This window comes from Papaver somniferum, chromosome 10 (genome assembly GCF_003573695.1).
Source record: "Papaver somniferum cultivar HN1 chromosome 10, ASM357369v1, whole genome shotgun sequence".
In the NCBI taxonomy this organism is placed as follows: domain Eukaryota; kingdom Viridiplantae; phylum Streptophyta; class Magnoliopsida; order Ranunculales; family Papaveraceae; genus Papaver; species Papaver somniferum.
In genome coordinates, this window is record NC_039367.1 from 16,300,301 (window position 1) to 16,325,465 (window position 25,165).

General features: G+C 41.6%; 1 protein-coding gene across 1 annotated transcript; it reads left to right on the forward strand.

Annotated features, from left to right (window-relative positions):
• The first annotated feature begins 14,572 nt into the window (after positions 1–14,572).
• On the forward strand, positions 14,573–16,307 carry LOC113315082 (zinc-finger homeodomain protein 11-like). The gene has a single exon (XM_026563396.1). The coding sequence runs from the start codon at positions 14,881–14,883 to the stop codon at positions 16,027–16,029; it is 1,149 nt and encodes a 382-aa protein (XP_026419181.1). The 5' UTR covers positions 14,573–14,880; the 3' UTR covers positions 16,030–16,307.
• Positions 16,308–25,165: the final 8,858 nt, after the last annotated feature.

Consider the following 25,165-nt stretch of genomic DNA (forward strand, 5'->3'; position numbering starts at 1 on the left):
GTTTAGGCGCGGCCAAAATTAGGGCTTGGCATTGGGCTAAAAGTTGCCACGCGTTTGGTGGCGAACTTGGACGAATGAGATTTTCATCTCAGAAGGAAGGGTGGTCGTTGATTGTTTCAACCCTTCGTTTGGAAGCTAGAGGCATGGAGGCATGGCCGACATGGATTTGGCATGGTTTAGGCGCGACCAAGCTAGGATTTTGGCATAGTTTTAGGCGCGGCCAAATTTAGGGTTTTGGCATAGTTTAGGCACGGCCAAAATTAGGGCTTAGCATTGGGCTAAAAGTTGCCACGCGTTTGGTGGCGAACTTGGATGGCTGAGATTTGCATCTCAGAAGGAAGGGTGGCCGTTGATTGTTGCAACCCTTCGTTTGGAAGCCAACGACATGGCTTTGACATGGTTTAGGCGCAGCCAGGCTAGGATTTTGGCATATTTTTAGGCGCGGCCAAAATTAGGGTTTTGGTATAGTTTAGGCACGGCCGAAATTAGGGCTTCGCATTGGGACAAAAGTTGCCACGCGTTTGGTGGCGAACTTGGACGGCTGAGATTTGCATCTCAGAAGGAAAGGCGGTCATTGATTGTTGCAACCCTCCGTTTGGAAGCCAGCGGCATGGAGGCATGGCCGACATGGCTTTGGTGCGGAGGTGTGGCTGGCACGGCATGCCATTGGCACTATGGTGCGGCTGGCATGGTAGGTATGCCTTTGGCGTGGATATGTGGCTGGCATGGCATGCCATTAGCACGGTGGTGCGGTTGGCATGGTTGGCAAGCCTTTGGCGCAGAGATGTGGATGGCATGGCATGCCATTGGCACGGTGGTGCGGCTGGCATGGTTGGCATGCCTTTGGCGCAGAGATATGTCTATTAGGGTTTAGCGTGTTGAAACCCTAGTTTAAAATATATGTCACGCGTGATTGGCACGTTTGGCTAGCATGCGCGGCTGGCATGTGCAGAGATGATGCCAGTCAGTACCGAGGGCTCTCCGTGGAGCATGGCATATAAAAAAGGTACCCCGATAATTTTACGTAGACATTTTGAATGGTTCAATAAATGTGCTAGTGGCGACATTATTACTCAAGTGTGACGTCACTGTTTGACTAAGGTTTTACGATTTCAACCTTAAGCTAAAAACCACCATCAACATTAAGTCCCCTGCTTAGCTCGGAACATGGGCATTATTGCGAGGTAAGCATAAGATGGTGACAGACAAAGACAAAATTGAAATGGAAAGTCGTGAAAAGATGGTCAGGAAGATCCGTCTAACCTTTTTGAGAGTTAAGGAGAATTCATGATTCTTGTGTTGGTGGATTTGCGTAGATTCTGCTCATGGTGCTGCTAGCTAGGCCACGGAGTGGTAGTGGTGGTTGCTGGCCGAGATGCAAATAGTTGGCGTCAACTTGGCTAGGATAGGGAACGCGAAGTTTTTGGCGTTGCTGGCTTGGCTTGGCAAGCCATTGGCATGGTGTGGCTCAAAACGGAGCCGCTGGCGTTGGTCGGCTTGGAAAGGGAGCCGCAGGTATTGTGCGGCTTGGAATGGAGCCGCAGGCATTGGATCGGTTTGGGAAGGAGCCGTTAGCGTTGGACCGGCTTGGGATGGGCGCTGGATTGGCACGGTGCTGGCTTGGCGTGGCGCGGGCTGTTGGCTTTGCGTGGCGCGGACTGTTGGCGTCGCTTGCAGGCCCGGTGGCCTCTTTCCATGCGTGACTCAGATAGGATATCCTTTCCTTATTCATAACCCAAAGTATCACGTCCATATGAAAGGTGTTAGCTCTCCTCCTCATGTTATACTGCCGGTTTCGCTTCCAAGTTCCGGGGTTAGCAGTAGAGTAGAAGCGATAGCGCAGGCCAGCGTTTTCCAAACACGTACTTCCACATTTTTTTATCAAACCCTAATTGCATAGGAAAATATATTTTCCATCCGATATCACGCCTTAGTTCACGAATAGTAGAAAGTTTTCCTTTTCGGATTTAATCGCATTACTGAATATAAGAGGCGATCTTGAATCCTTCGTTCGTACAGATCGTCTTGAAATCACGTTTATCCTTTTTACAGGTATCGTCTCGTGCTTTCTCATGGTTCCTCACTCTGTTTTCTTGTTCATGTAGATTTCTGGTGCAGATAGGGCAAAAACTTATCCCATCTTTTGATTTTGTAGTACATAATGGGATCTTCCAGTGACAACCGTACCTTTGACTCTTCGGAGAGAAGCTTTAGGATCGACGAAAACTGGTTTTCTTCTCATGAGGAGGCATTAGACAGAATTAATTCTCTGTTTCGTGGAGCTGGAGAAATTATTCAGGGCATGCCTTCCATCTATTTATGTGGAGTGCGGATGCATGCTCAGGATTTCATGACTCTGGTGTACATAGAGGAAAAGCGGGAAGATGATGAAGCATCCCAGCGCGTTGAGATACCTCAGGGCAATGAAACTTCTTCACAACCCAGTGCTAGGGATGAATGACTCGCCTCTCGGTTGAAACGGTGGAAGACTGAGTCTGTGAAACTTTTAGGGGAGAGCCGGCTTAATTTCCCTGCCCGAGATGGTGTCATAATCCTTGATTCTGGTGCGGATGGACCGGGACATCCTCGAAAGCCCGCTGAAAAATCTTCCGAGGAAGACGCCGTCGTGGTTGACGAAAATGAAGCAACTTTTGGAATGAACGCCTAAACTGCTATCAGGGACGTTGGAGAAGCTTTGGTGTCATATGCTGAGACGGTTGTCGAAGTGGGTGTTAGACAGGAGGCGGAAATTGTTGTTGCTGAGGCGTTTTCCGGGTGGGATGTTGGAGTTGTTGTTACTGAGGCGGCTTCTGAATGGAACGTTTATTGTCCAAAAGATTGTTGGGTAAAGTGCTTGAAAGGGCTGTGACAGAGTCGTTGGCGATCCGGGCGTCTGCTTTCGATGACCAGTTTCCCCTTTTGTCGTTTCTCTTTGGCGTGTAACCGCTTTGATGTTTCACATACTTATTTTTATCTTCTTTGTATTCACGGCGAAATTAGGGTTTCACCAAATAACATCCCGCTTATTTAGCTTCTCCGAATAAAACTTCTTTTTCAAAAGGATCCAAAACCTTCATCAAAATAAGTTGTTTGATATTTCATACCTTTCCTTTCGTCTGATGATTCCTTGTATATTCTTCCCTTTAAAGTTTCGATTAAAGTAGTTTTTGCAGGGTTTCGGCTTTTCTGGTCATCATTTGATGGGTAATGGTTTCACGATGTTTCGGGATTTATTTGAGTTTTTTTTTTTTTTTGAGATCCAGAAAAACTCTTGAAAGGAAAAGTATGCTTTTAAATAGAAATCGGAAACCTAATTAAGAATGCAAGCGGTGCATTCATCTTGGAGGGAATACAAATATTGAGCGCAAAGGGAAATCGCTGAAGAAAATACTAAAGGAAGAACGCTGGAGGAGGAAGTAGCACCGTGCTTTAGGTATTGAAGGGCTTGAGCCATCGCGAGTGAACCATTATGCCTTCCAACTTGTCAGTGTTGATGAGTTTACAGTAATCGCCCAAAAGAACATCTGCCACCAGATATGGCTCGTCGTCCTTTTTTCGGGTGAATCAGTCTGAACAACTATCTTCACCGTTATACTTCCGACTTGAAATGAAGTCGCCTTGAATACCATGTCTCCGATTTGAAACTTTGGGCGTCGTGTAACCGCTTGACCCTTGGTCTTGTCATCTTCGATTGCAGCTTCCAAATTCTTGGTAAAGCACTTGAAAGGCCCAGCGCCCCACTCACATCTCTTAACAATGTCCGTACTAATAATCGGACCAAGTCCCCATGACGGGTTAAGAGAAGAAGTGACTGGTTGTAGAGAAGGTTGTTTGACTAGACTTACTTATGTTTGGAATCTATGAGCGAGCGCCAGCGGGCGTTCTCCGAGTGGTCGAGTTCCATTGGTAAGTTGTTGACACGGCAGCAGGTTGGACGGCTTGTTGGAAACTCTTTCGGGTGTCGACACTAGCAGAGGGAATGCTCCCAATTTTGCTTCGTTGTCAAATACCCAAGAGCGCACCAGGATCATGTCATAACTTACTTCTTTGACAATGTGGAATTTGCTATGCATTATAATGTCTCCCACCTTGATCTCGAGGTTAATGTAGCCGTATGCGTTCATTGCTTCTCCTTTCGAATTCTTGACCATGGTTGGGGAGTGGGTAGCCTCTTGCTTCAAAATTCATGCAGCTCTCAGAGTCTTGATGGTAACGACATTGAAGTCAGAGGTCGCGTCGATCAGTGCGTTGTCGAGCTCGGCGCTTCTTAGATAGGCCGTGATCAGCAGTCCCCAGTTGTGTTTTTCGACATCGTTTCGTGAAAGAGATTGGGCTCCTGGCATGGCTTCCGTAACAGGAAAAAATGTTTGCCCGACACAACACGATTGAGGGATGTAAAGACATCTTGACGTTGTGCCTTGGAAAGGTAGAGGATTTAGCATACATGTTGCATCATGGATTGTACAGTCTCGTGTACGAAGTCCCCAGAGATCCCGCAGGTCCTGACTGGAAGTGGATCTCTATGTACTCCCTCGTTTCCCAGCTGAAGTTCCCCTGCTTCGACCTTCTCCTTGAAGATATGCTTCATTCTGTTGCAATCACTGGTCGGATGGTGAACAAACCTGTAGTAGCGGCAGTATTTGGGGTTTGCCATCTCGGCTTCGGTCGGTGGGCGCCTGGGAGGTGGTAGTCTAATAACATCATCCTGGATCCATGCCTCTAAGAGTTCAATCACCTCCTCGATCGGGAAAGGGAAATCCAGACATCTTATTCAGCTTCGTGATGACGCATGGGAGCTTTGGCGGCGGCCCTCCGTGGCGGAGCCTCCCGTCGTACTGGTGCCGCGCGCTTGGGCTGTTGGTCTGCCGCTGGGGCCTTCCTTTTTCCTCCTTCGTCTACTATGCTCACAGAGAAGGGGCCGACGTTGTATTTATTGTTGACGAGACGTCTACTTCCTCGAGTTTCGTGCGCATCTTCGCCTCTTGTTGGCCTGGTTCTTTCTAACAATGCTGGTGATGTCGTGGCCGATCATTTGGCTGCTTCATGGAGTTCATAGAATGTCTGGAACCGCAGGTTCTCTAGTGAGGCACGATAGATGGGAGCCATACCGTTGATGCAGGAATTCACCAATTGTTGTTCAGTCACGTTTGGGTCGTGACAGTCTAACACTTGAACCCTGAATCTCTTGACAAAATCATTTGGATGTTCGTTATCTCGTTGGAACATCCTTCCTAGATCCGAGAAGATAACTTTCTAAGACACGAAGAAGTACTTCTTGTAGAAAGCCGTAACCATGCCACCCCAGTTGGGGATGCTGTTGTACCACGTGTATGCTCTTCCGGTAAGCGACTTTGAAAACTCCCTCAGACGAAGAACGTGATTGTTTTCATGTTCGCCTAGGGACTCCAAGAATCGAGAGATATGTTCACGTGCATTCCCGGTGCCGTCGTATAAAGTGAATTAAGGAGAAGAGTATCCTCTTGGAAGAGGAATTCTTTGTATTTAAGGCGGGTAAGGGGGTTGATGCCGATGCATGTCTATATCATCACTTTTGATTCGATTCCGAAGAAGTTGCTTCAAATCTTTTCGCGTGACAAAATTGGACGGTTTATTTCTCTCCAATGGGGTTCTGGCGCGAGTTTCTTCGTCTGCAAAGGTGTGCCCCGCTGAGGTGCCGGCGCCAGAGGTGTTGGAGGTGTTCCTCATCGACTCTGGATGTCGTGACTCCTGTGGTATCCGCTCCGTTAAGGTCTTGAGAAAGACAAGTACCTCTTTCTGAGTCGAAACCATGTACGTATGGGCTCTAGCAAGAACCTCCTGTCTTTCCATCAAATCAGCGATGGTGATATGGGGTCGGCTTCCTCTGGCTCCTCCAGTTTCTCGTCCTGATGGTGGAGTAACTGGAGGAGCCATACTCGACGAAACATTAAGGGCGGTAGCAGCAGCTCTGGCCCTGGTGACTGGTGGTGTAACACCTGAAGGAGCGCTTTCCGTGCTGTTAGGGTTAGCAGGCTACGTAGAAATATTAGGGGTGGTAGAAGATATGGCTCTAGTGATTGGTGGTGTAACACCTGAAGGAGCGTTTTCCGTGCTGCTGGGATTAGTAGGTGACGTATTGATGTCACTGGAAGGAGTGTCATACCAGGGATGGGTTCGGTGCTCGTGTTCTCAGGGCTTGTTGCTGACCCGGATATGAGTTCTACCATGTTGAATTTGGAATTGAAAAGTGAAACTGGAAATTGGAAATCGATATTGTAACCGAGAGATTGATCTCCCACTGTGGTCGCCAATTGTTTGAGGGTGAAAACAGTTTCTGCTGATTTCGGTAATTTCGAGTGTGTGGGTGAGAAACGAGTTTAAACCCTAAACAATGTACTGCAAGGGATTACTTTGATTCGAGAGATCAATCTGTACAAATCCGGCCTAAACCAAGAAATGGTCGTTGCATACTTGCTTCGGTCACAAAGTGAAGGAGAAGGGTCGGTCTTAGGGAGGGAAGCGAAGAGAGTGTTGAGACCAGAATAGTTGATTCTGGAAGAGTAGTTGTTTGACGACTTGCATTAGAAAGTGAAATGCTAGCAAATTGGGAAGCTAGCAAGTGATTTCGGAGTGTTGTATTCTCATGACCAAAACTTGTTCTTTGGTGGAAATAGGTGAGACCTATTTATACAAGTCGCAACGAAACGTACCCTGGTTTCGTAAAAAGTGGAAATGGTTGAGTAAATGGAAGAAAGCGGTAACGGGTAACGCCTGGAATTGATGTTTCCATAATGAAGGAAACATTTCACCATTACTCCTTGTATTTACTAACCGCTTCACTCTTATGACACTTTCTTGTAACGGGCGTAATGTATGCCGCACGCTGTAAACCGCCAGACCAATACCCTGATGAACATCCCCCAGTTTGTGACATGTGTTTGATGTCTCGAGTGTTCTCGTGGAAAACGTGTAGCATGTTGCTATTGTTTGGCAAGTTAATATCGAGAGGCTTGCCAGTTCGGTGGTGACTTTCGACGACCGAAATTTCGCATCTTGAGAGGAAGGTTAGCCGTTGATTGTGGTTATCTTCCAGTGGTGTGGCCACGATGCTGGCATGGATTGCGCATGCTCTTGGTGTGGCTAATTAGGGTTTGGTGCCGTGACCACATAATTGGCATAGCTAAGTATGTGTCGTGGCCAAAGAGTTGGCAGCGTAGCCAAAGGTTGCCACATGTCGTTTGGCAAAGGTTGACACAATTCGTTTGGTGGCAAGTTTGTATGGCTGAGATCTGCATCTCAGGAGGAAGGATAGCCGTTAATTGTTGCAATTCTTCGTTTGGCGACCAGCGGCATGGAGGCATGGCTGGCATGGCTTTGGCATGGTATAGGCGCGACCAAGCTAGGATTTTGGCATAGTTTAGGCGCAGCCAAAATTAGGGCTTGGCATTGGGCTAAAAGTTGCCACGCGTTTGGTGACGAAATTGAACGGCTGAGATTTGCATCTCAGAAGGAAGGGTGGCCATTGATTGTGCAACCTTTCGTTTGGCAGCCAGCGGCATGGCCGGCATGGCTTTGGCATGGTTTAGGCGCGACCAAGCTAGGATTTTGGCATAGTTTTAGGCGCGGCCAAAATTAGGGTTTTGGCATAGTTTAGGTGCGGCCAAAATTAGGGCTTGGCATTGGGCTAAAAGTTTCCACGCATTTGGTGGCGAACTTGGACGGCTGAGATTTGCATCTCAGAAGGAAGGGTGGTCGTTGATTGTTGCAAACCTTCGTTTGGAAGCCAACGGCATGGAGGCATGGCCGGCATGGCTTTGGCATGGTTTAGGCGCGGCCAAGCTAGGATTTTGGCATAGTTTTAGGCGCGACCAAAATTAGGGTTTTGGCATAGTTTAGGCACGGCCAAAATTAGAGCTTGGCATTGGGCCAAAAGTTGCCACGCGTTTGGTGGCGAACTTGGACGGCTGAGATTTGCATCTCAGAAGGAAGGGCAGCCGTTGATTGTTGGAACCCTTCGTTTGGCATCCAGCGGCATGGAGGCATGGCCGGCATGGCTTTGGTGTGGAGGTGTGGCTGGCACGGCATGCCATTGGCACTATGGTGCGTCTAGCATGGTTGGTATGCCTTTGGCACGGAGATGTGGCTGGCATGGCATGCCATTAGCACGGTGGTGTGACTGGCATGGTTGGCAAGCCTTTGGCACGGAGATGTGGATGGCATGGCATGCCATTGGCATGGTGGTGCGGCTGTCATGGTTGGCATGCTTTTTGCGCGGAGATGTGGCTGGCATGGCATGGTTGGCATGCCTTTGGCGCGAAGATGTGGCTGGCATGGCATGCCATCGGCATGGTGGTGCGGCTGGCATGGTTGGCGTGCCTTTGGCGTGGAGATGTGGCTGGCATGGCATGCATATGGCACGAAGATGTGGCTGGCATGGCATTTCATTGGCACGGTGGTGCGGCTGGCATGGTTGGCATGCCTTTGGCGAGGAGATGTGGCTGGCATGGCATGCCGTTGGCACGGTGGTGCGGCTGGTATGGTTGGCATGCCTTTGGCGCGGAGATATAGCTATTAGGGTTTAGCGTGTCGAAACACTAGTTTAAAATATGTGGCACGCGTGATTGGCATGTTTGGCTAGCATGCGCGGCTGGCAAGTGCAGAGATGATGCCAGTCAGTACCAAGGGATCTCCGTGGAGCATGGCATATAAAAAAGGTACCCCGGTAATTTTACGCAGACATGTTGAATGGTTCAATAAATGTGCTAGTGGCGACATTATTACTCAAGTGTGACGTCACTATTTGACTAAGGTTTTACGATTTTAACCCTAAGCTAAAAACCACCATCAACAACTCCATCGCACGTTCGAACACCGGTTACCACCCTCTCATGTGTATCCTTGATTAAGGTTACGTACTTCGCCGAAACCTTGTTTTTTTGAGGGCCCACCACATCACTTCGTGCTGGACCTTGTCGTACGCTTTCTCAAGGATTGGTCTCCTTCTTCGTTGAAGAGTTTTTCGAAGTAATCCCGCCATCGAGCTTTGATCTTTAAAGAGTTCTTCAATAAGTACCGTTAACATCTTATTTAAACAATATTCCCTCTGTGCATTATAAATGCGGAGTTTTGGTTTTGGCTCGGTCAACTAGATAGGCAAAATTGCAATTATAAGATAGCTTTTCACGTATACGCCAACAATTGCTTCTTATCTTGTGCATGGATGCTCAAAATAGAAAGACACTTATTTATGATACATTGGTATTATTGAAATTACGTTAATAAGTCTAGTCATTACGAATAAGGTATTGACATATTAGAAAAAAAATTATAATTTCTGTAATCTTTTTTCTGAATCTAAAGATATTCAAAATTTCACCTCTATAAAAAAACCAAGAATTGTTGAGATTGACCTGAACCGTCCACATCCAAGTCAGATGATTGAAAATAAAAAAGATATCCAGGTTGTTGAAGATAACAACAATGTGATTTCTCATCTACACCAATGGTTCAAGGGTGAAGCCTCATACCAGTCCTGCCAATAATGAAACTGCTACTAAGGGAAAGGAAGTGGTAAATTTGGACTGAATCCAACATGACCCCAAAATGCAGAAATACCTATGTGATTAAAATGTGCATACCACCATCGGAGCCTATGGCTTTTTTTTTTTTTTTTTTTTTTTTTTTTATTTTTTTTGTCTGTTATCCTGTATATTTAGGTCTCTATTAATTTAGAACTTCTCTGTATTTTAGTTGCTTTTCTTGTTCTAGTGTTCTGTTATTATAGGCTTTGTAATTTATATTTATTAATTCTGGTACTTCATTTACTCGTTCTTTGTCTAGTTTCATTAGTGTTTTGTCTTGCTGGTAACTAGTTTCTTAAGTTGCCTCCCTAATTGCTTCTCCTGCTACTTTTTAGCCTGTTCCCAGTTATTTATTAACTTTTCTCACATATTCCTTACTCTGCCTCTTTAGTTTAGTCTTTTGATCTCTATATGTTTATTTTGTTCTTTGTTTTACTACACTCTGGCTAGGGCTTGTTCTCTGGCTAATAATGTTTTTGTTTGTTCACTGGCTAATAACCAATTTTTTTATCACTCTTTTGTTTCCTCTGATTTCTTAAATCATGCGATTACTATCCTGGAATTTCCAGGGTATTGGTAATCCTCTGACCAAAGACCATTTCAATTACCTTTGCCAATACTACGAACCGTATATCATCTTTTTAGCCGAGACAAAAGCTCCCCAGTCTCGGATGGACTTGTTTTTCAAAAATTGTTAATTCCATTACTGGTTTATTGTGCCTTTAGTGGGAATAGAGAAAGGGATAGCAATAGCTTGGCATAAAAAAATAGATCTGAGATTAATCTCTTCGAGATATAATGTGTGTCATTTCGAATTGAAATTATGAGACATAGAAATTATGATCACTTGTGTTTATGGAGCTGTTGATGCTAATGATAAAATTGAATAGTGGATTTATATATATCAGAGTTAGCGAAACAAATAAACAAACCATGGATTCTAATTGGCGATTTAAATGTAGTATTGGATCCAGCGGAAAAACAAGGTGGTAATCAGACGAGCACCAGCAGTAAATTATTCATTATTCAAACAATCGATTTTCTGGGATTGCAAGATGTGGGATATGATGGAGCTCCATTTACATGGTCAAACAACAAAGAGGGAGATGCGAACATTTGCGAAAGAATTGACAGAGCCCTAATATCCTACCTATGGGCTCAAAGCTTCCCAGCCACTAAGGTAACCCATCTTCCCAGAGTTGGCTCGGATCATACTCCTGTTTTATTCGATTCTAACCCCAAAATCCAAAGAACGCAAAAACCTTTAGATGTATTAGATCTTAGCTATTTCATACAACTTTACATTCAGTTATCGAGGCTTCTTGGAAATTACATGCCAGCAACACCTCAGAAAAAAATCTCTCGACAAACCTTCAGTTATTATCCTCGGACCTAGCCCAGTAGAATTATGATATTCTTGGAAACATTCATAAAAACATCAAGAATATAAACAATAAAATAGAAAGTATCCATAGGTTGGGAGATATTGCTAACAACATAGCAAGGCTAAAAAATCTTCAAGCTGAATTAGGAAAATGGTAAAATATCAAAAATGATTACTACCATCAAATTTCTAGAGACAAATGAATATGATCAAAATACTTAGTATTTCCATGCTGCTGTCTCCACTAAAAAAAGAAACAACTATATTTCACGACTTACAGAACCGTCCGGGCTTTGGATATCTGATAGGGACCAAATTAATTCTCTTCTAATAAATCATTTCACTCAAATAGTAACTTCCTAGTGCAGCAACAATGAGGTTGATCTATCCGAATTAATAAAACCTTGCATTTCGGAGGAGGAAAACTTAGCTCTCTTAGGTATTCCCTCGAAAGAGGAAATTTGTCCCACTCTATCTAATATGAATCAATTGGGAGCTCCGGGCCCAGATGGGTTTCAATCAGGATTTCTCAAAGCTAACCGGGAAACTCTTGGGTCAGACATTATTCTGGAGGTTCAAAGTTCTTCAAAAATGGTACCCTCAACAAGGATTTAAACTATTCTTATATTAAGTTGATTCTGAAAATTTCCACTCCTCAAACTCCGGCTGATTTTAGACATACAAGCTTAAGCAATACCATTTATAAATTAATTTCAAAAATCCTAGCTAATAGGTTAAAACCCATTCTCAATAAATTAATTTCTCCCAACCAATCAACTTTTCTCATGGGAGACAAATCACTGACAATATAATCATCGCTCATGAGCTTATCCATTCAATGAAAATCTCTGAAGCCAAAAAACGTTATTTAGGTTTAAAGCTAGATCTATCAAAAGCCTTTGATAGAAATGAGTGGAATTTCATAAAAAAAAATAGTCCTACATGCTTTTGGATTGGATGAAAATGGATAAATCTTATTTCTGCAATGTATATCAACAACATCATTTTCTATTCTTCGAAATGGAGCTCCTGGTCCCAAATTCAATACCTTTATAGGCCTAAGATAGGGTGATCCACTTTCCCCGTACCTTTTTCTTATATGCATGGAAATTCTTTCTAAACTTCTAGATAAAGCAGTGAGAGAAAAAGAAATATCTGGTCTACAAATCAACAAAAATACTCTGAACATTTCACACCTCTTCTTTGCAGATGACAACTTCTTATTCACCAGAGCGGGCCTGGGGGGACGCTAAAAATCTGTTAGACATCCTTTCTTCTTTTGGAAATATCACAGGTCAAATGGTCAACCTACAAAAATCAAGTGTGTATTTTATCCCCCGCAATCACCCCAAACACGGAAAAATTAGCAAAAATCCTTCAAGTCCCGTTGATGACTCCCCCACCCCACTTTTTGACAAGAATAGAAAAGCAAACTTTGAACCTCTCCTTCAAAAATATTATTCCATTATACAAGGATGGAAATCTAAACTTTTATCCCAAGCATGGAGGAAAGTTCTGATAAAATACATTCTTCAAGCTTACCCAACTTACCAAATGCAAGTCCTGGTTCTCCCCGAAGAAACCCCAGATCAACTAGACTAAATTCAAAGAAACTTTTGGTGGAAAAAAGACGGGGGGGGGGGGGGGGGGGGGTTGTAAAAGCTTGGAAAGGTTTTTGCAAACCTTTATCCCAAAGAGGCTTGGGAATAAAAAAAAATCCTCACCACTTCAACCTAGCGCTTCTCACAAAGCTTGCCAATATACTCATCACTGAAAAAGATCAACTATGGAGTCAACTTCTCAAAGCCAAATATTTCCCAAACTCTCATCCCTTAGAAGCCTCCAGAACATCTAATTTATCTTGGATATGGACGAGCATTCGAAGAGGATTAGAACTCATCAAAGGTAATTTCGTCTGGCAAATCAAAAATGAAGCTTCCACAAAATCTGGGAGGACTAGTGGATAACTAACGGAGACATAGTTCAAATTCTTTCTAATATTCAAGATTCAACCCCTGTGATGGTTCAAGAGCTCATAATAGAAGAAAATAAGTGGGATCAGAAAAATTGTCGAAATTTTTTCAACCAAAGGATATAAAAAAAAATTCAAGCCATAAATCCAAGGAGACAAGAAATCATCATTCAGAAAAAATTTCGGCGAAGAATATATATAATTACCTAATTAAACAAGAATAAGATTATGATAACCAATTTGACTTTCCATGGAATAAAATTTGGATGATTCAGGCAATTCCAGAGTTGGACTCTTTATATGGAAATTAATATAAAAAGCACATCCTACTTCTTCCAAACTTGGGGCGCATAATCCAAGCATCGACCCTCACTTTCAGTTGTGTAATGCGCAGATACAAGAAATGGAACATCATTTATTTCGATCATTCCCATTTGCGAAAGCTATTTGGTTCGGTCTTTCTTTGGATAATATAAATACAAGAAACGGTACAGACTTGATAACCTCTTGGGTCAGAGACTGGTTATCAGAACCAGAATTAATTCAAATTGCAGGGAAAATATCTACCATACTTTGGTTCATTTGAAAATACAGATGATCTGTGATCTTCGAAAAAATTACCCCAAACTTAATAAATCTAATTGATCAGATAAGTAGATACTTGCAATCAACTCCTAATACTATTATTTAAAAGGAGCCAAAAATAAGAAAAGCGCGCTCAGAAAATCCTTCATGGTCTGGACTAAACTTGGACTATCAGCGCTTCCTATAAAAAAGAAGATTTTTCAATGGGTTATGCATTTATTCTTTACTCAGTGGACCATGAGTCATTTATGCACGTTTCAGCAGGCTCGGGGTGGGCTTTTTCAGCTTTTCATACGGAAACAAAAGACATTCTGAAGGCGGTCACTTGGTTAAAAGAAAACATTCTATCTAGCGTTTCAATAGTCACTGATTGCAAAAAGAGCTAGCAGACAACGTAAACTAGGTAAGCAAAGAATATTCTTGGACAATTGAAAACTCTCTCATGGAAACAAAGACTATTCTGAGAGAGCTTCCTCGAGCTCAAGTTAAATTTATAAAAAGAAAACATAATTCGGCAGCGGATTTCATTGCACGGAAGCAAGAATAAAAAGGCTACAACATATGTCCAACCAATTGCAACAAAAAGTTCAAAATACTAACATTTCTTCTAATATTTTTGATAAAAATGATATTGTAAATCTTTTATACTACATTTGCTAGTTAATAGTATATCCTATTTTGTGATCAAAAATAAAATAAAATCCGCCTCTAGAACTTGGACAATTGTTGGGTGTCAAACAGAATAATAACTGGGGCGGAAAATAACATGAACTGAACATCAGTTACTGTCAACAATTCAGACAAAATACTTTCGTCAGACATTTGTCAAGTCATTCAAACCGGGGACCAAACGAGCCAACTCATTTAACCATATAATCGAGTCAAAGGAGTTTAGCGGTAGAGTCGTAGCTTAGCCAGTAGACATGACCGGACAGAGTAAGATAGGAATTAAATTTGCGAACGGTGGGTAATAAATGAGTTGTATCACCTAACCCAAGTGGAGATGTCAGAAAACTCTTAACTAGAGTCAAGCTTTCTAACTTAAAAAAGGATACGTGTATAGTTGTATTCCCCTGTAAACCCCCTCTCAGTTAATTTTCATTTAATTTTTCAGGAATTTTTTACCCACACCCATACTCTTTCTTTCCTCTGTCCATCTCATCTCATCTCATCTCATCACCATTAATCATCTCTTCCACTTTTTCTAAAAACAGGTTAATGGATATATCATAAAATATATACAACCCTATATTCTTCATCATAAGCATAATCACAAATCTTGAACCCTGAAAACGAACCCTGAAAACTAAAGAAAAGAGCTAGCAGAAGTGAAATGAATTTCCTAGTGCTTGATTAAGCGAAGTTTGATAACGCTAGCTATGTTTAATTTATCCACAATGGCAGATTTCATTAGTGATCCACCAAGAAGATCAAGAACAAGAACACCAACACCAACGACAACTCCAACGACGACAACTCCAGAAACAGATACTGAAACTCCACCAACTAAACCAATAACCGATCGTCAACATCTTCATCCTCTTAGTCAACATTTTAATTATAATAACCCGTATAATAATCACTCAAAAATCATCTTATCTTTCACCAACGGGGGGCTCAAGCGTCAGCACCACCCGAAAACTCCCACCCCACCTCCTCCTCCCCCGGTGGTTGTTTACAAAGAATGTCTGAAAAATCACGCAGCAAGTTTAGGAGGTCACGCTTTAGATGGATGTGGAGAATTCATGACGTCTCCGACTTCAACAGCAGCAGCCATTAACAATAATAATCCTACTTTACTAAAATGCGCCGCTTGTGGTTGTCATAGAAATTTTCATCGTCGTGAACCAGATATCGATGAATATTACCCATTACCCCAGTATCTTCAACTACCAGCGCCACCTGTTCCTCTTCTTCGAGGTCGTGAAAGAAGTCCTAATTCATCAGCATCTCCACCACCAATTTCCTCAGCTTATTATCCGTCTTCTGCACCACATATGTTGCTTGCTTTAAGTGCTGGTAATTTATCGTCTGGTCCACCGTCTGATCATCATCATCCTCAACAAGAACAGCATCATTATCAGAATCGGACGGGTAATACTACTACTACCACTACTGTGACAACAACACCAGCTGCTGGGAATGCTAAGTACTCAAATGGTGGTGGTAGTGGAGGAAGCAGCAGTAGGAAAAGATTCAGAACAAAATTCAGTGAAGAACAGAAAGATAAAATGCGTACCTTTTCAGAGAAATTAGGTTGGAAGTTGCAGAAGAGAGATGATAATTTGATTGCAGAATTCTGTGATGAAATTGGAGTTGGAAGGAGTGTTCTGAAGGTTTGGATGCATAACAACAAAAACACTTTGGGTAAGGCTAATCTTAGCAACAGTATTAGTAGTATTAATCTTCATACCAACAACAACAGCAACAACTATAATGGTAGTACAAGTCCATCTAATGACCACAATTACCAGCACCAGGTCCATCATCACCATCATCAACATAGTGGTTCTTCTTCTTCTGATTAGTTAGTTAATCTTTGATTAAACAGTACTTTTTTGAGATATTTAGAGAGAATGGGTCTTATCATTTAGTTTCATTTTGTAATTGTTGGTTTTCTCTCTTAAATGTCTTTTTAATTACACACTCTATGTTATGATTAGGAAAAGAAAGATGAGAAATATGGAGGACCTATATCAAAATGCAATCTTTCTGTAATCTGTTCTTTTTTTTTGGCTAAATCTTCATTGATCTCAATGAGGGTTTATGAAATATCTACAGTGTAACAGTAGTACAGCTTCAATCAGTTACGCTTTCATGAACTTGTTCTGATTAACCCATCTTTTTAATTTGGTTCTTTTTTTGTTATTTGTTTGTGAAACCCAACTCAATTAAGTTAGTTTGTCTGTGACATTTGGAGACTTTGGATCAATGAAAGATGAAATCCGTTAATTTGAGTTTGATTTTTTTGGGTTAAATATGTTTGAATCTTTTTATATTACATTAGATTAGATCCAATTTCCGAAACTTCATTTGGGTTGATATCCCAAAAGGAAAATTAAAATATCTTGCCGGAGATTATGTTGTTGTGATGGGATTTGGTTGGTAAAATGAGGTGAAAGGCAAACCATGTCATCTAAAAATGAAATCTTAGTTAATTAATTAATGATTAGGTTCATAGTTTAATTAATTAGGAGTAGTTTTTCATACTTTCCTTTTAAGGGACGGTATCAGAGGAACCAGACATTGATTAAAGCTGACAGAAGCATTCAGTCCACATTTCCTTGTTTAAGCAGTGAGTTGGTAGGTTTGGTTTCCCTCATAAATTACAATTTACAATTAGTTTACTGCAGATATATATTACTTAATCCACTCCAAAAGGATGACCTATTTTAAGATTAGGAGCACATATGAGTACTTTTAGGTACAACGTGTTTTTCAATTATAAGAGCAATTACTGTGGGAATGAACAAACCCATTTTTTTGTTCGGTAAGGTGGATGGCCAAATTAGGTTTTCTACTATGATAAAGTAGTGAGCGTTAGATCAATAGGCGTGCGATCCAGGTAAAAACGCTGGCGTCTGTAGATCCAGATCTGGCGTTCGAAGGAAAAGCGCTGGCGTTGGAGGAACCAATGCGGCGTCACAAGGTAAAACGCTGGAGTTTTTGATAATAACGCCAACTGGTAGTTTTTTAAAATTCGAAATTCACTTTTTACCTCTTAAAAGTACCACCATTTTCAAACAATTCACTCACACCAAATTCACTTCTCTTGAATTTTCTCTTCTAAAATGGCTGTAAAAGCGATCACACTTTTTTGCGATGCAAAACTTGAAGCCGATGTTTCTAAGATATGTAAGAATTTTAAAAAGATTGAGAATTGTAAGAGGAAAGTGCAAGTTTTAGAAGTTGCTCGTAGAAAATGTTCCGCTAAAAGGCAAGGAAGAGTTCCAGTTTTGAAAGTTAAAAACAAAAAATTGAAAAACAAAGGCGAAACTGTGAAAGAGCGCATTGAATGGAAGATACGTCAAATGAAGATAAAAAAGAAGGCCAAAACTTGTACTCGATTTTTATTGAAGTAGTTTTTAGTACGTTTTATTATTGCCTACGTTTATATCTTGTAAAAGAATCGACATCGATGAATGAAAATAGATTTCCACTTAAGATTAAGCGAAATTTATTATAATTAAACTTCCAAATAACATCAAACTACATTTTAATAAACCACAACAATAACATCAAACTACATTTTAATAAACCAAAAAAAACAACAACATCAAACTACGTCAAATCCAGCGACATTCTCTTTGTAGAGTTTGTAACATTCAAAATGCTTAAACTCTCTTCCCCTTTTTCAGTAAACTTGGTCTGAGCGATGGTTTTCTGTAAAACAAACAACAAGTTCTTATATTTATGATGCAGTTGAGTACATGAGGACAAATGACAAAGGAATAAGATACTCACCAGTTCTTCGTCGGAAAGTCCAGAATTGCTGCGGTGAACCATCCACAAAACATCTGTATAATATTTGACTTCCTTAGTGATGAATGCAATTCTTAGTTCTAGGCTCTTACTGTTTCTTATGGTTTCGTTCCGCGATGCTACAAAATGTCCCAATACTCTTTCCCAGAAATGGTCATGGTTCATTTTTCTCATCATACGATGTAACCAACATCGAGCAAGAGTAATATCTTCTTCCATTGTAAAGACTGGGAGCGGCATTCGAGTGCAGTAACGATGTGCTTGAGATGGACCATATTTTAGAATTCTAAAACACCCTTCGTAAAGAAAAGGTCTACCGTGAGCATCCTTCCAATTTTCAATAGCTGTTTGGATCACTTCATCTTCAGTTACACCGACGAACTGTTCTCGATCAATTTCCATTACAAGAGCAACAAATGGCTGTAGTACATTACTGATTGAAAACGAGCACGCAATCGACGAGCATCTCAGTGTCCCGTCAGTGAGACGAACATTGAAAAAACGTTATCCCAAAAATAACGTACATTATTTTCTTGATAAAGGAAACCAATGATTACCCTATGAAATAAATATGCTTTGCATAGAGTTATATCCTCTTCCTCAGTTAACTTGAGAGTTATATCCTCGCCTGCGACTTTCCTTTGAGCGCCTGTTTGAATTACCAACGCCTATTTTTATTATAAATACATCGCTAGGTTTTATTCTAAACCAAACTAACCGATTTCTTTCTCATCACCCACCATGTTTTCTAAAGGAAAAGCAAAGAAAATATTATGTATCGAAGCAAAAGAGGTTTGTCCATTATGTTTCATGGATAACCACAATCTTATACAATGTCCTTGGATGTATTCAAAGTGTCCGCGGGAAGGATGTTCAGGCATCAGAATGGTGATTGAATCACAACCGGAAAAGCTCAGGTATTTGCAATGTCAAGATCCCAATTGTCCATAGGAACCACATATGCTAGATGATGATATGAAGAATAAAAAGAAGAAGAAGAAGAAGAAAATATTGCAACACTCTGCAAAAACTTCAAACTTAAGGCCAAACTGAAGAAGAAATTATTACACTGCAAGCATTGTGGATATGGAGATCACGAATACAAACACTGTCCACAAAGAATCAGTTCATGCTCAAAGCTCAGTTGCATGACCTTTATGCATTTGCGGACTTCTTTTGAAGAAGACACATATGGAAGGCATTTATGGGAATGTCCCATGTGTTTTTTGGTGGAGTGGGCTGATTCAAGTTGTAGGACAAATCGATTCACTATGGTATTATGTTATTACGATTATCTTCACATTTGCACGTCAGTAATTTAAATTTTTCCTGGATTAAAAATTGCACCATCAATATTAACATCACAAATAAAAACGTACTGCATTGAACAACCACATCATACATGAAAATAAAAGAAATACATTAGATTAAAACAACTACTACATAGGCGTCATAATTCTCGGTGGGTGGTGGAATTCCTAGAGTAGGGGATTGTATCTGTTGAGCACCCTAAGAATGTTGGAACAAGCATGGGAGTCGAAATGACGACCGCCGTGAGTTACTGGCCATATCGCTAGAGTTCTGGGTTCCACTTCATGTTCGGCTTCACCATTGAGCTTATTATTGTGATTCTCCAATAGCACAGCCATGAACTCCAATACTTTCATACTAATTAAACTAAAACGATGATGCAATGCGCCAGAATCATGCCCATGGATGTTCCCCGTTTCAGCGGTGAATGTTCTGTAAACTTTCTCCCAGAAAGTAATCGTCGAATCGGCTACATTTCTTATGACATCATCTTGTGTGTGAAAAACAAAGGCTCTACAAATAACTAAATCCTCTTGTTGAGTGAATCTAATAGAACGAACTCTGGGACGCATTTTTGTAGATGCTTTGAGAGTGAAGAATGTGTAGAATGTGTGTATTTGGAGTTGAAATGAGGAGTATTTATAGAATTCAAAAAATGTAGTCGTTCGATCATAAGAGTTTTCAGCCGTTCGGATTGAGCAGTTGGCGTTTTTGGGTCAGACGCTGGCGTTTTTAATACGAACGCGGGCGCTTTACGTCTTGGCTCACGTTCAATGTTCAAACGCTGACGTTTTTCCTTCTGACGCCAGAGTTGGTAGAAATGACGCCCGTCTTTACCACAGACGCGCGCTGGTTGTTCCGACTCGATGTTCAAACCAACAAATTTGTTCATTTGAACATCCATTTTTCATGTTTGTTCATTCTATAGTGGGAGAAAAATGAACAAACTCCAGGTTTGTTCATTCCATAGGAATTGCTCTAACCTTATGGGTAACTATTAGTAAAATTTAAAAACAGTTTAAATTATATTTATTTCTTATACTAACAATAATCAATAAAATGATATTTTGGAAATATAGTCAATTTTTAGAGGACAAAATTTAAAATGAGAAGGTCGTCTTTTTAAGGATGGAGGGAGTGATAAAGGGAGTAGTATGTGATGAACAATGAAGAACCCTAGTTTAAAGTTCTAAATGCTCAAAATGTTTCCGAGATATTTGTTATTTTGAAATAAGTTTTATAAAATGTCTTAATTATTTAACATATTTTTTTATCATAAAATACGAAGATAATGATTTCAATACCTCTTCATTCCAAAAATATGGATCTCACTGTAAAAAAATCTAGAGCATCCAGTTATTCCGACAACAAAACTATTTTTAAAGCCGGTTCCAATAGGCATGGCAAAGTGGCAAATCGCCACTTAGCCAGGTCTAGGTCAAGTTTCTACCGAGCGATCGAGTCTCGACCGTTCGGTGTAGTTTACACCGACCGACTTAATTTAGACCGCCAGCCGTTTACCTTCGACCGGTCGCTTCGTGGCTCAGTAGAATCTAATCCAACGGCCATAAATATCCCTTCCCTATTGTTTGAGGGTGAAAACTGTTTCTGCTGATTTCGGTAATTTCGTTTGTGTGGGTGAGAAACGAGTCTAAACCCTAAACAATGTACTGCACGGGAATACTTTGATTCGAGAGATCAATCTGTACAAATCTGTTCTAAACCAAGAAATGACCGTTCCAGACTTGCTTCGGTCACAAAGTGAAGGAGAAGGGTTGGTCTTAGGGACGAAAGCGAAGAGAGTGTTGAAGCTAGAATAGTTGATTCTGGAAGAGTGATTGTATTACGACTCGTATCAGAAAGTGAAACGCTAGCAATGTGGAAATCTAACAGGTGATTTCTGAGTGTTGTATTCTCCTGACCAAAAACGTGTCGTTTAGTGGAAATAGGTGAAACCTATTTATACAAGTCGCAATAAAACATATCGTGGCTTCGTAAGAAGTGGAAGCGGTTGAGTGGTGGAAGAAAGTGGTAACGGGTAATGCCTGGAATTGATGTTTCCATAATGAGGATGCGTTTCACCACTTATTTCTTGCCATTATTAACCGCCTCACCTTTATGACACTTTTTTGTAACGGGCGTATTGCACGCCGCACGCTGTAAACCGCCAGACCAATACCCTGATGAGCATCCCCCAGTTTGTGACATGTTTTGATGTCTCGAGTGTTTTCTTGGAAAATATGTAGCATGTTGCTAGCATATGGCAGGTTAAGATTGAGAGGTTTGCCGATTCGGTGGCGACCTTCGACGGCCGAGATTTGCATCTCAAGAGGAAGGGTAGCCGTTGATCGTGGCTACCTTCTGTTGGCAGCCAGCGAAGTGGCCGCGGCATGGCTTGCGTATGATCTTGGCATAGCCAATTAGGGTTTGGTGTCGTGACTAAAGAATTGGCTTCGTAGCCAAGAGTGTGTCGTGGCCAAGAATTGGCAGCGTAGCCAAATTAGGGTTTGGTACCATGACCAAAGAATTGGCATTGTAGCCAAGAGGTTGTCATAAGTTTGGTGGCAAACTTGTACGACTGAGATCTGCATCTCAGGAGGAAGGGTAGCCGTTGATCGTGGCTACCTTTCGTTTGGCGGCCAACGACATGGTGGCATGGCCGGCATGCTTGTGCATACTTTGGGCGCGACCAAATTAGGATTTTGGCATTGCGGCCAAAAGTTGCCACAAGTTTGGTAGCGAACTTGTACGGCTGAGAAATGATTCACTGTCGGACTTAAAAAAAGGATCTGCATCCCAGAAGGAAGGGTAATCGTTGATCATGGCTACCTTTCGCTTGGAGGCCAGCGGCATGGTGGCATGGCCGGTATGATCGTGCATATTTTGGGAGCGACCAAATTAGAGTTTTGGCATAAACCGTGGAATTTGGCCAAATATTGCTACAAGTTTGGTGACGAAATTGTACGGCTGAGATCTGCATCTCAGGAGGAAGGGTATCCGTTGACCGTGGCTACCTTTTTTTTGGCGGCCAGCGGCATGGTGGCATGGTCGGCATGCTCGTGCATAGTTTGGGCACCAAGTTAGGGTTTTGGCATAAATCGTGGAATTTGGCCAAAAGTTGCCACAAGTTGCCACAGTTTGGCCAAAATTAGGCATGCCTTAGGCACAGTGGCGTGGTTGGCATGGTTGGCATGCCTTCATCACGGTGGCGTGGCTGGCATGCTTTCGTCATGGATGGCATGCCTTTGGCACGGTAGCGTGGTTGGCATGGAAGGTGCATGCCTTTGGCACGGTGGCGTGGCTGGCATGCCTTTGGCACAGTGGCGTGGCTAGCATGGCCGGTGAATACCTTTGGCACAGTGACGTGGCTGGCATGGTTGGCATGCCTTCGGCATGGTGGCGTGGCTGGCATGGCTAGAATGCCTTTGGCGCGGTGGCGTGGCTGGCATAGCCGGTGCATACCTTTGGCACGGTGGCATGTCTGGCGTGGCTGGTGCATGCCTTTGGCACGGTAGCTGGCATGAGCGAAGATGATTCCAGCCAATACTAAGGGTTCTCCTGATGTAGTTTTGAAAGTGGTAGTAAAGTTCGTTCAATTCGGACTCGATAAGATTGGGTTCTAGAATTAAAATAAAAATAGAAAATATATATACAAAAGGTTTGTCACAATGTCGAGAGAGACTGAGACTCAGGATTCCACCAAATCCCATTCATGTGACTCAAATAATAATTCCAATCAATTATAGATCAAATATTCAAAATATGGACTCTTATTCTTTGGAAAAAAGTAGATTTTTGAAAAGCAATGATTGTAAATCAAAAGCATGATGTATCAAAAATACATAGACCAAGCATACACCATCAGACGAAATCACACCCATTCAATAAAAATCATAAATCAATTAAAAATCAATGCAAATAGTCATAAAAGAATTATTAGAATTACCACATGCGTGAAATAAGGCTTCCTCAGTCATCCCAGTAATGGGGTTTAGCTCCTCATATTAATCACTTGCTCAAAATACATGTTTGTTGCTCAAAAGTTGATTAAAAGAGTGAAAATAATAAAATCAGTGATACTGCGACCCACAGAAAGCGTCCAGAGAATAAAGATAGAAAATAAGTGTGTCTGTTGCTGTTGTTTTAAGACTGACAGGCGTCTGTCCTTGTCACAGTTGAAGAACGACTGTCTGTGGAAGTGTGTTCTTCGTGTTCTTCAGGATCTTCGTGTAGCAGCAGCAGCAGCAGAGACGGGCCTCCTGTAATCTCTGATTCTCGCCTCCTGATCTCTCCTCTCGACCCCAAACTCTCCGTACTTCTTCTAGGGGACCTAAGCATCCTATTTATACACAAAAGAGTCATTGAATCTTTCCCAAATCGCATCAAAATTCCCTTTTTCCTTTCTTGGCAGTCACGGCAATAATCGCTTCCCAAATTTGTTTTACGCGTTTCTGAGCTTTCCCACTTATCTCAAACTCTTCCTTAGATATATATGTATCTTTGGAAAGAGTTTACTTGCCTTTAATCTCCTTGAATAACAGATTTTGAACCCATGATGCCGTGTTTCCTTATTTGACTTTGATTCCAATTCCCGGCTATTCTAGCCCAAGTTGATCGGTCCAATTGCTTCTAATGAACTTGTTAAGTCATATCAAGTCCAGCCCAATCAATTTCCGGTGTTGAATCTCTTTAAAACTTCCCAAAGCTTCACGTCCAAAATCTGCTGACGTGAGGTATCTTTTCCCGCCAATTCTTTTTGATTCAAATCGTGAAGAAGGTGGGTGTCCCCCTATCCTGTGTTGTTCTCCCTTTAGCAGATGCCTGTAAATGGGTCACCCCTTAGTAATTAGTTTACCCCTTATCCAAAGTGAGAGTCCCTATAGTAATTTTCTCCCACGAGCGCAAAAACCACTTTTTTAGCCAATTTCGCCGCAAAAGCTTATTTCTCCAAAAATACCTACAGGGACATAAAAAGTCATAATAAATATAAAATCGAGCACTAATAATATATACAATTGAGATTATATAAGACACAAAAATGTTCCTATCAAATACCCCCAAACTTATTATTTGCTAGTCCTCGAGCAAATCAAATAGAAAATAAAATCCTAACTCACTGACGCAGGCATCGTCGATTGCATTTAGCATATGCAATAAGCCTTTAAACCCCTAAGTGTCCCTAGTGGCGGAGTGTTGTCTCCGGAGGGCTTACAAGAGATATACCCACAAAACCTTTACTCCAGACCTTAGCTATCTACGCAGAGCCTTGGAGGGCACTAAAGAATCTCCTTGGTTGGCATACTTATTGACCACAGGAAGAAGTACCCTGATGCGAAATTCCAATTGATGTACACGAGTTTGCACTCAAGCATACTAAAATTCATATAAAGTGACAGAGCTCTACTCAGATAGTCGCACTATGGACATCAATATCCGGAGTCAAAACTAATCACATGGATAAATCAAGAAGATGGATATAGAAAAACATAGATGGTTTTGATGTTTACTAAGTGAACGGCGTTTCCCATATCTGTCTGAAGGCCTCCGCCAAAATGAACCTATCCTAATGGATTGAGATATTAGTCTGACTAATATCAATACACTGGCATATACAAGGGAACCAGTGGTCGATAACCTAACTCTAGGTCAACACAACTGGCATATACAAGGGTACCAGTGGTCGACTTCATTGAATTTATTCCTTTTGGTCAAATGGTCTGGTCTCAATTTTTTTTTTTTTTTTTGGTAACTACCATTTTTTTTTTCATCTCTTTTTTTTCTTTTTTCTTTTTCAACTTTTTTTTTCATGGTATCTCAATCACTCTAATTCACTCTAGCATTGGTAACAACTTGAATCGTGGGCCCCACCTA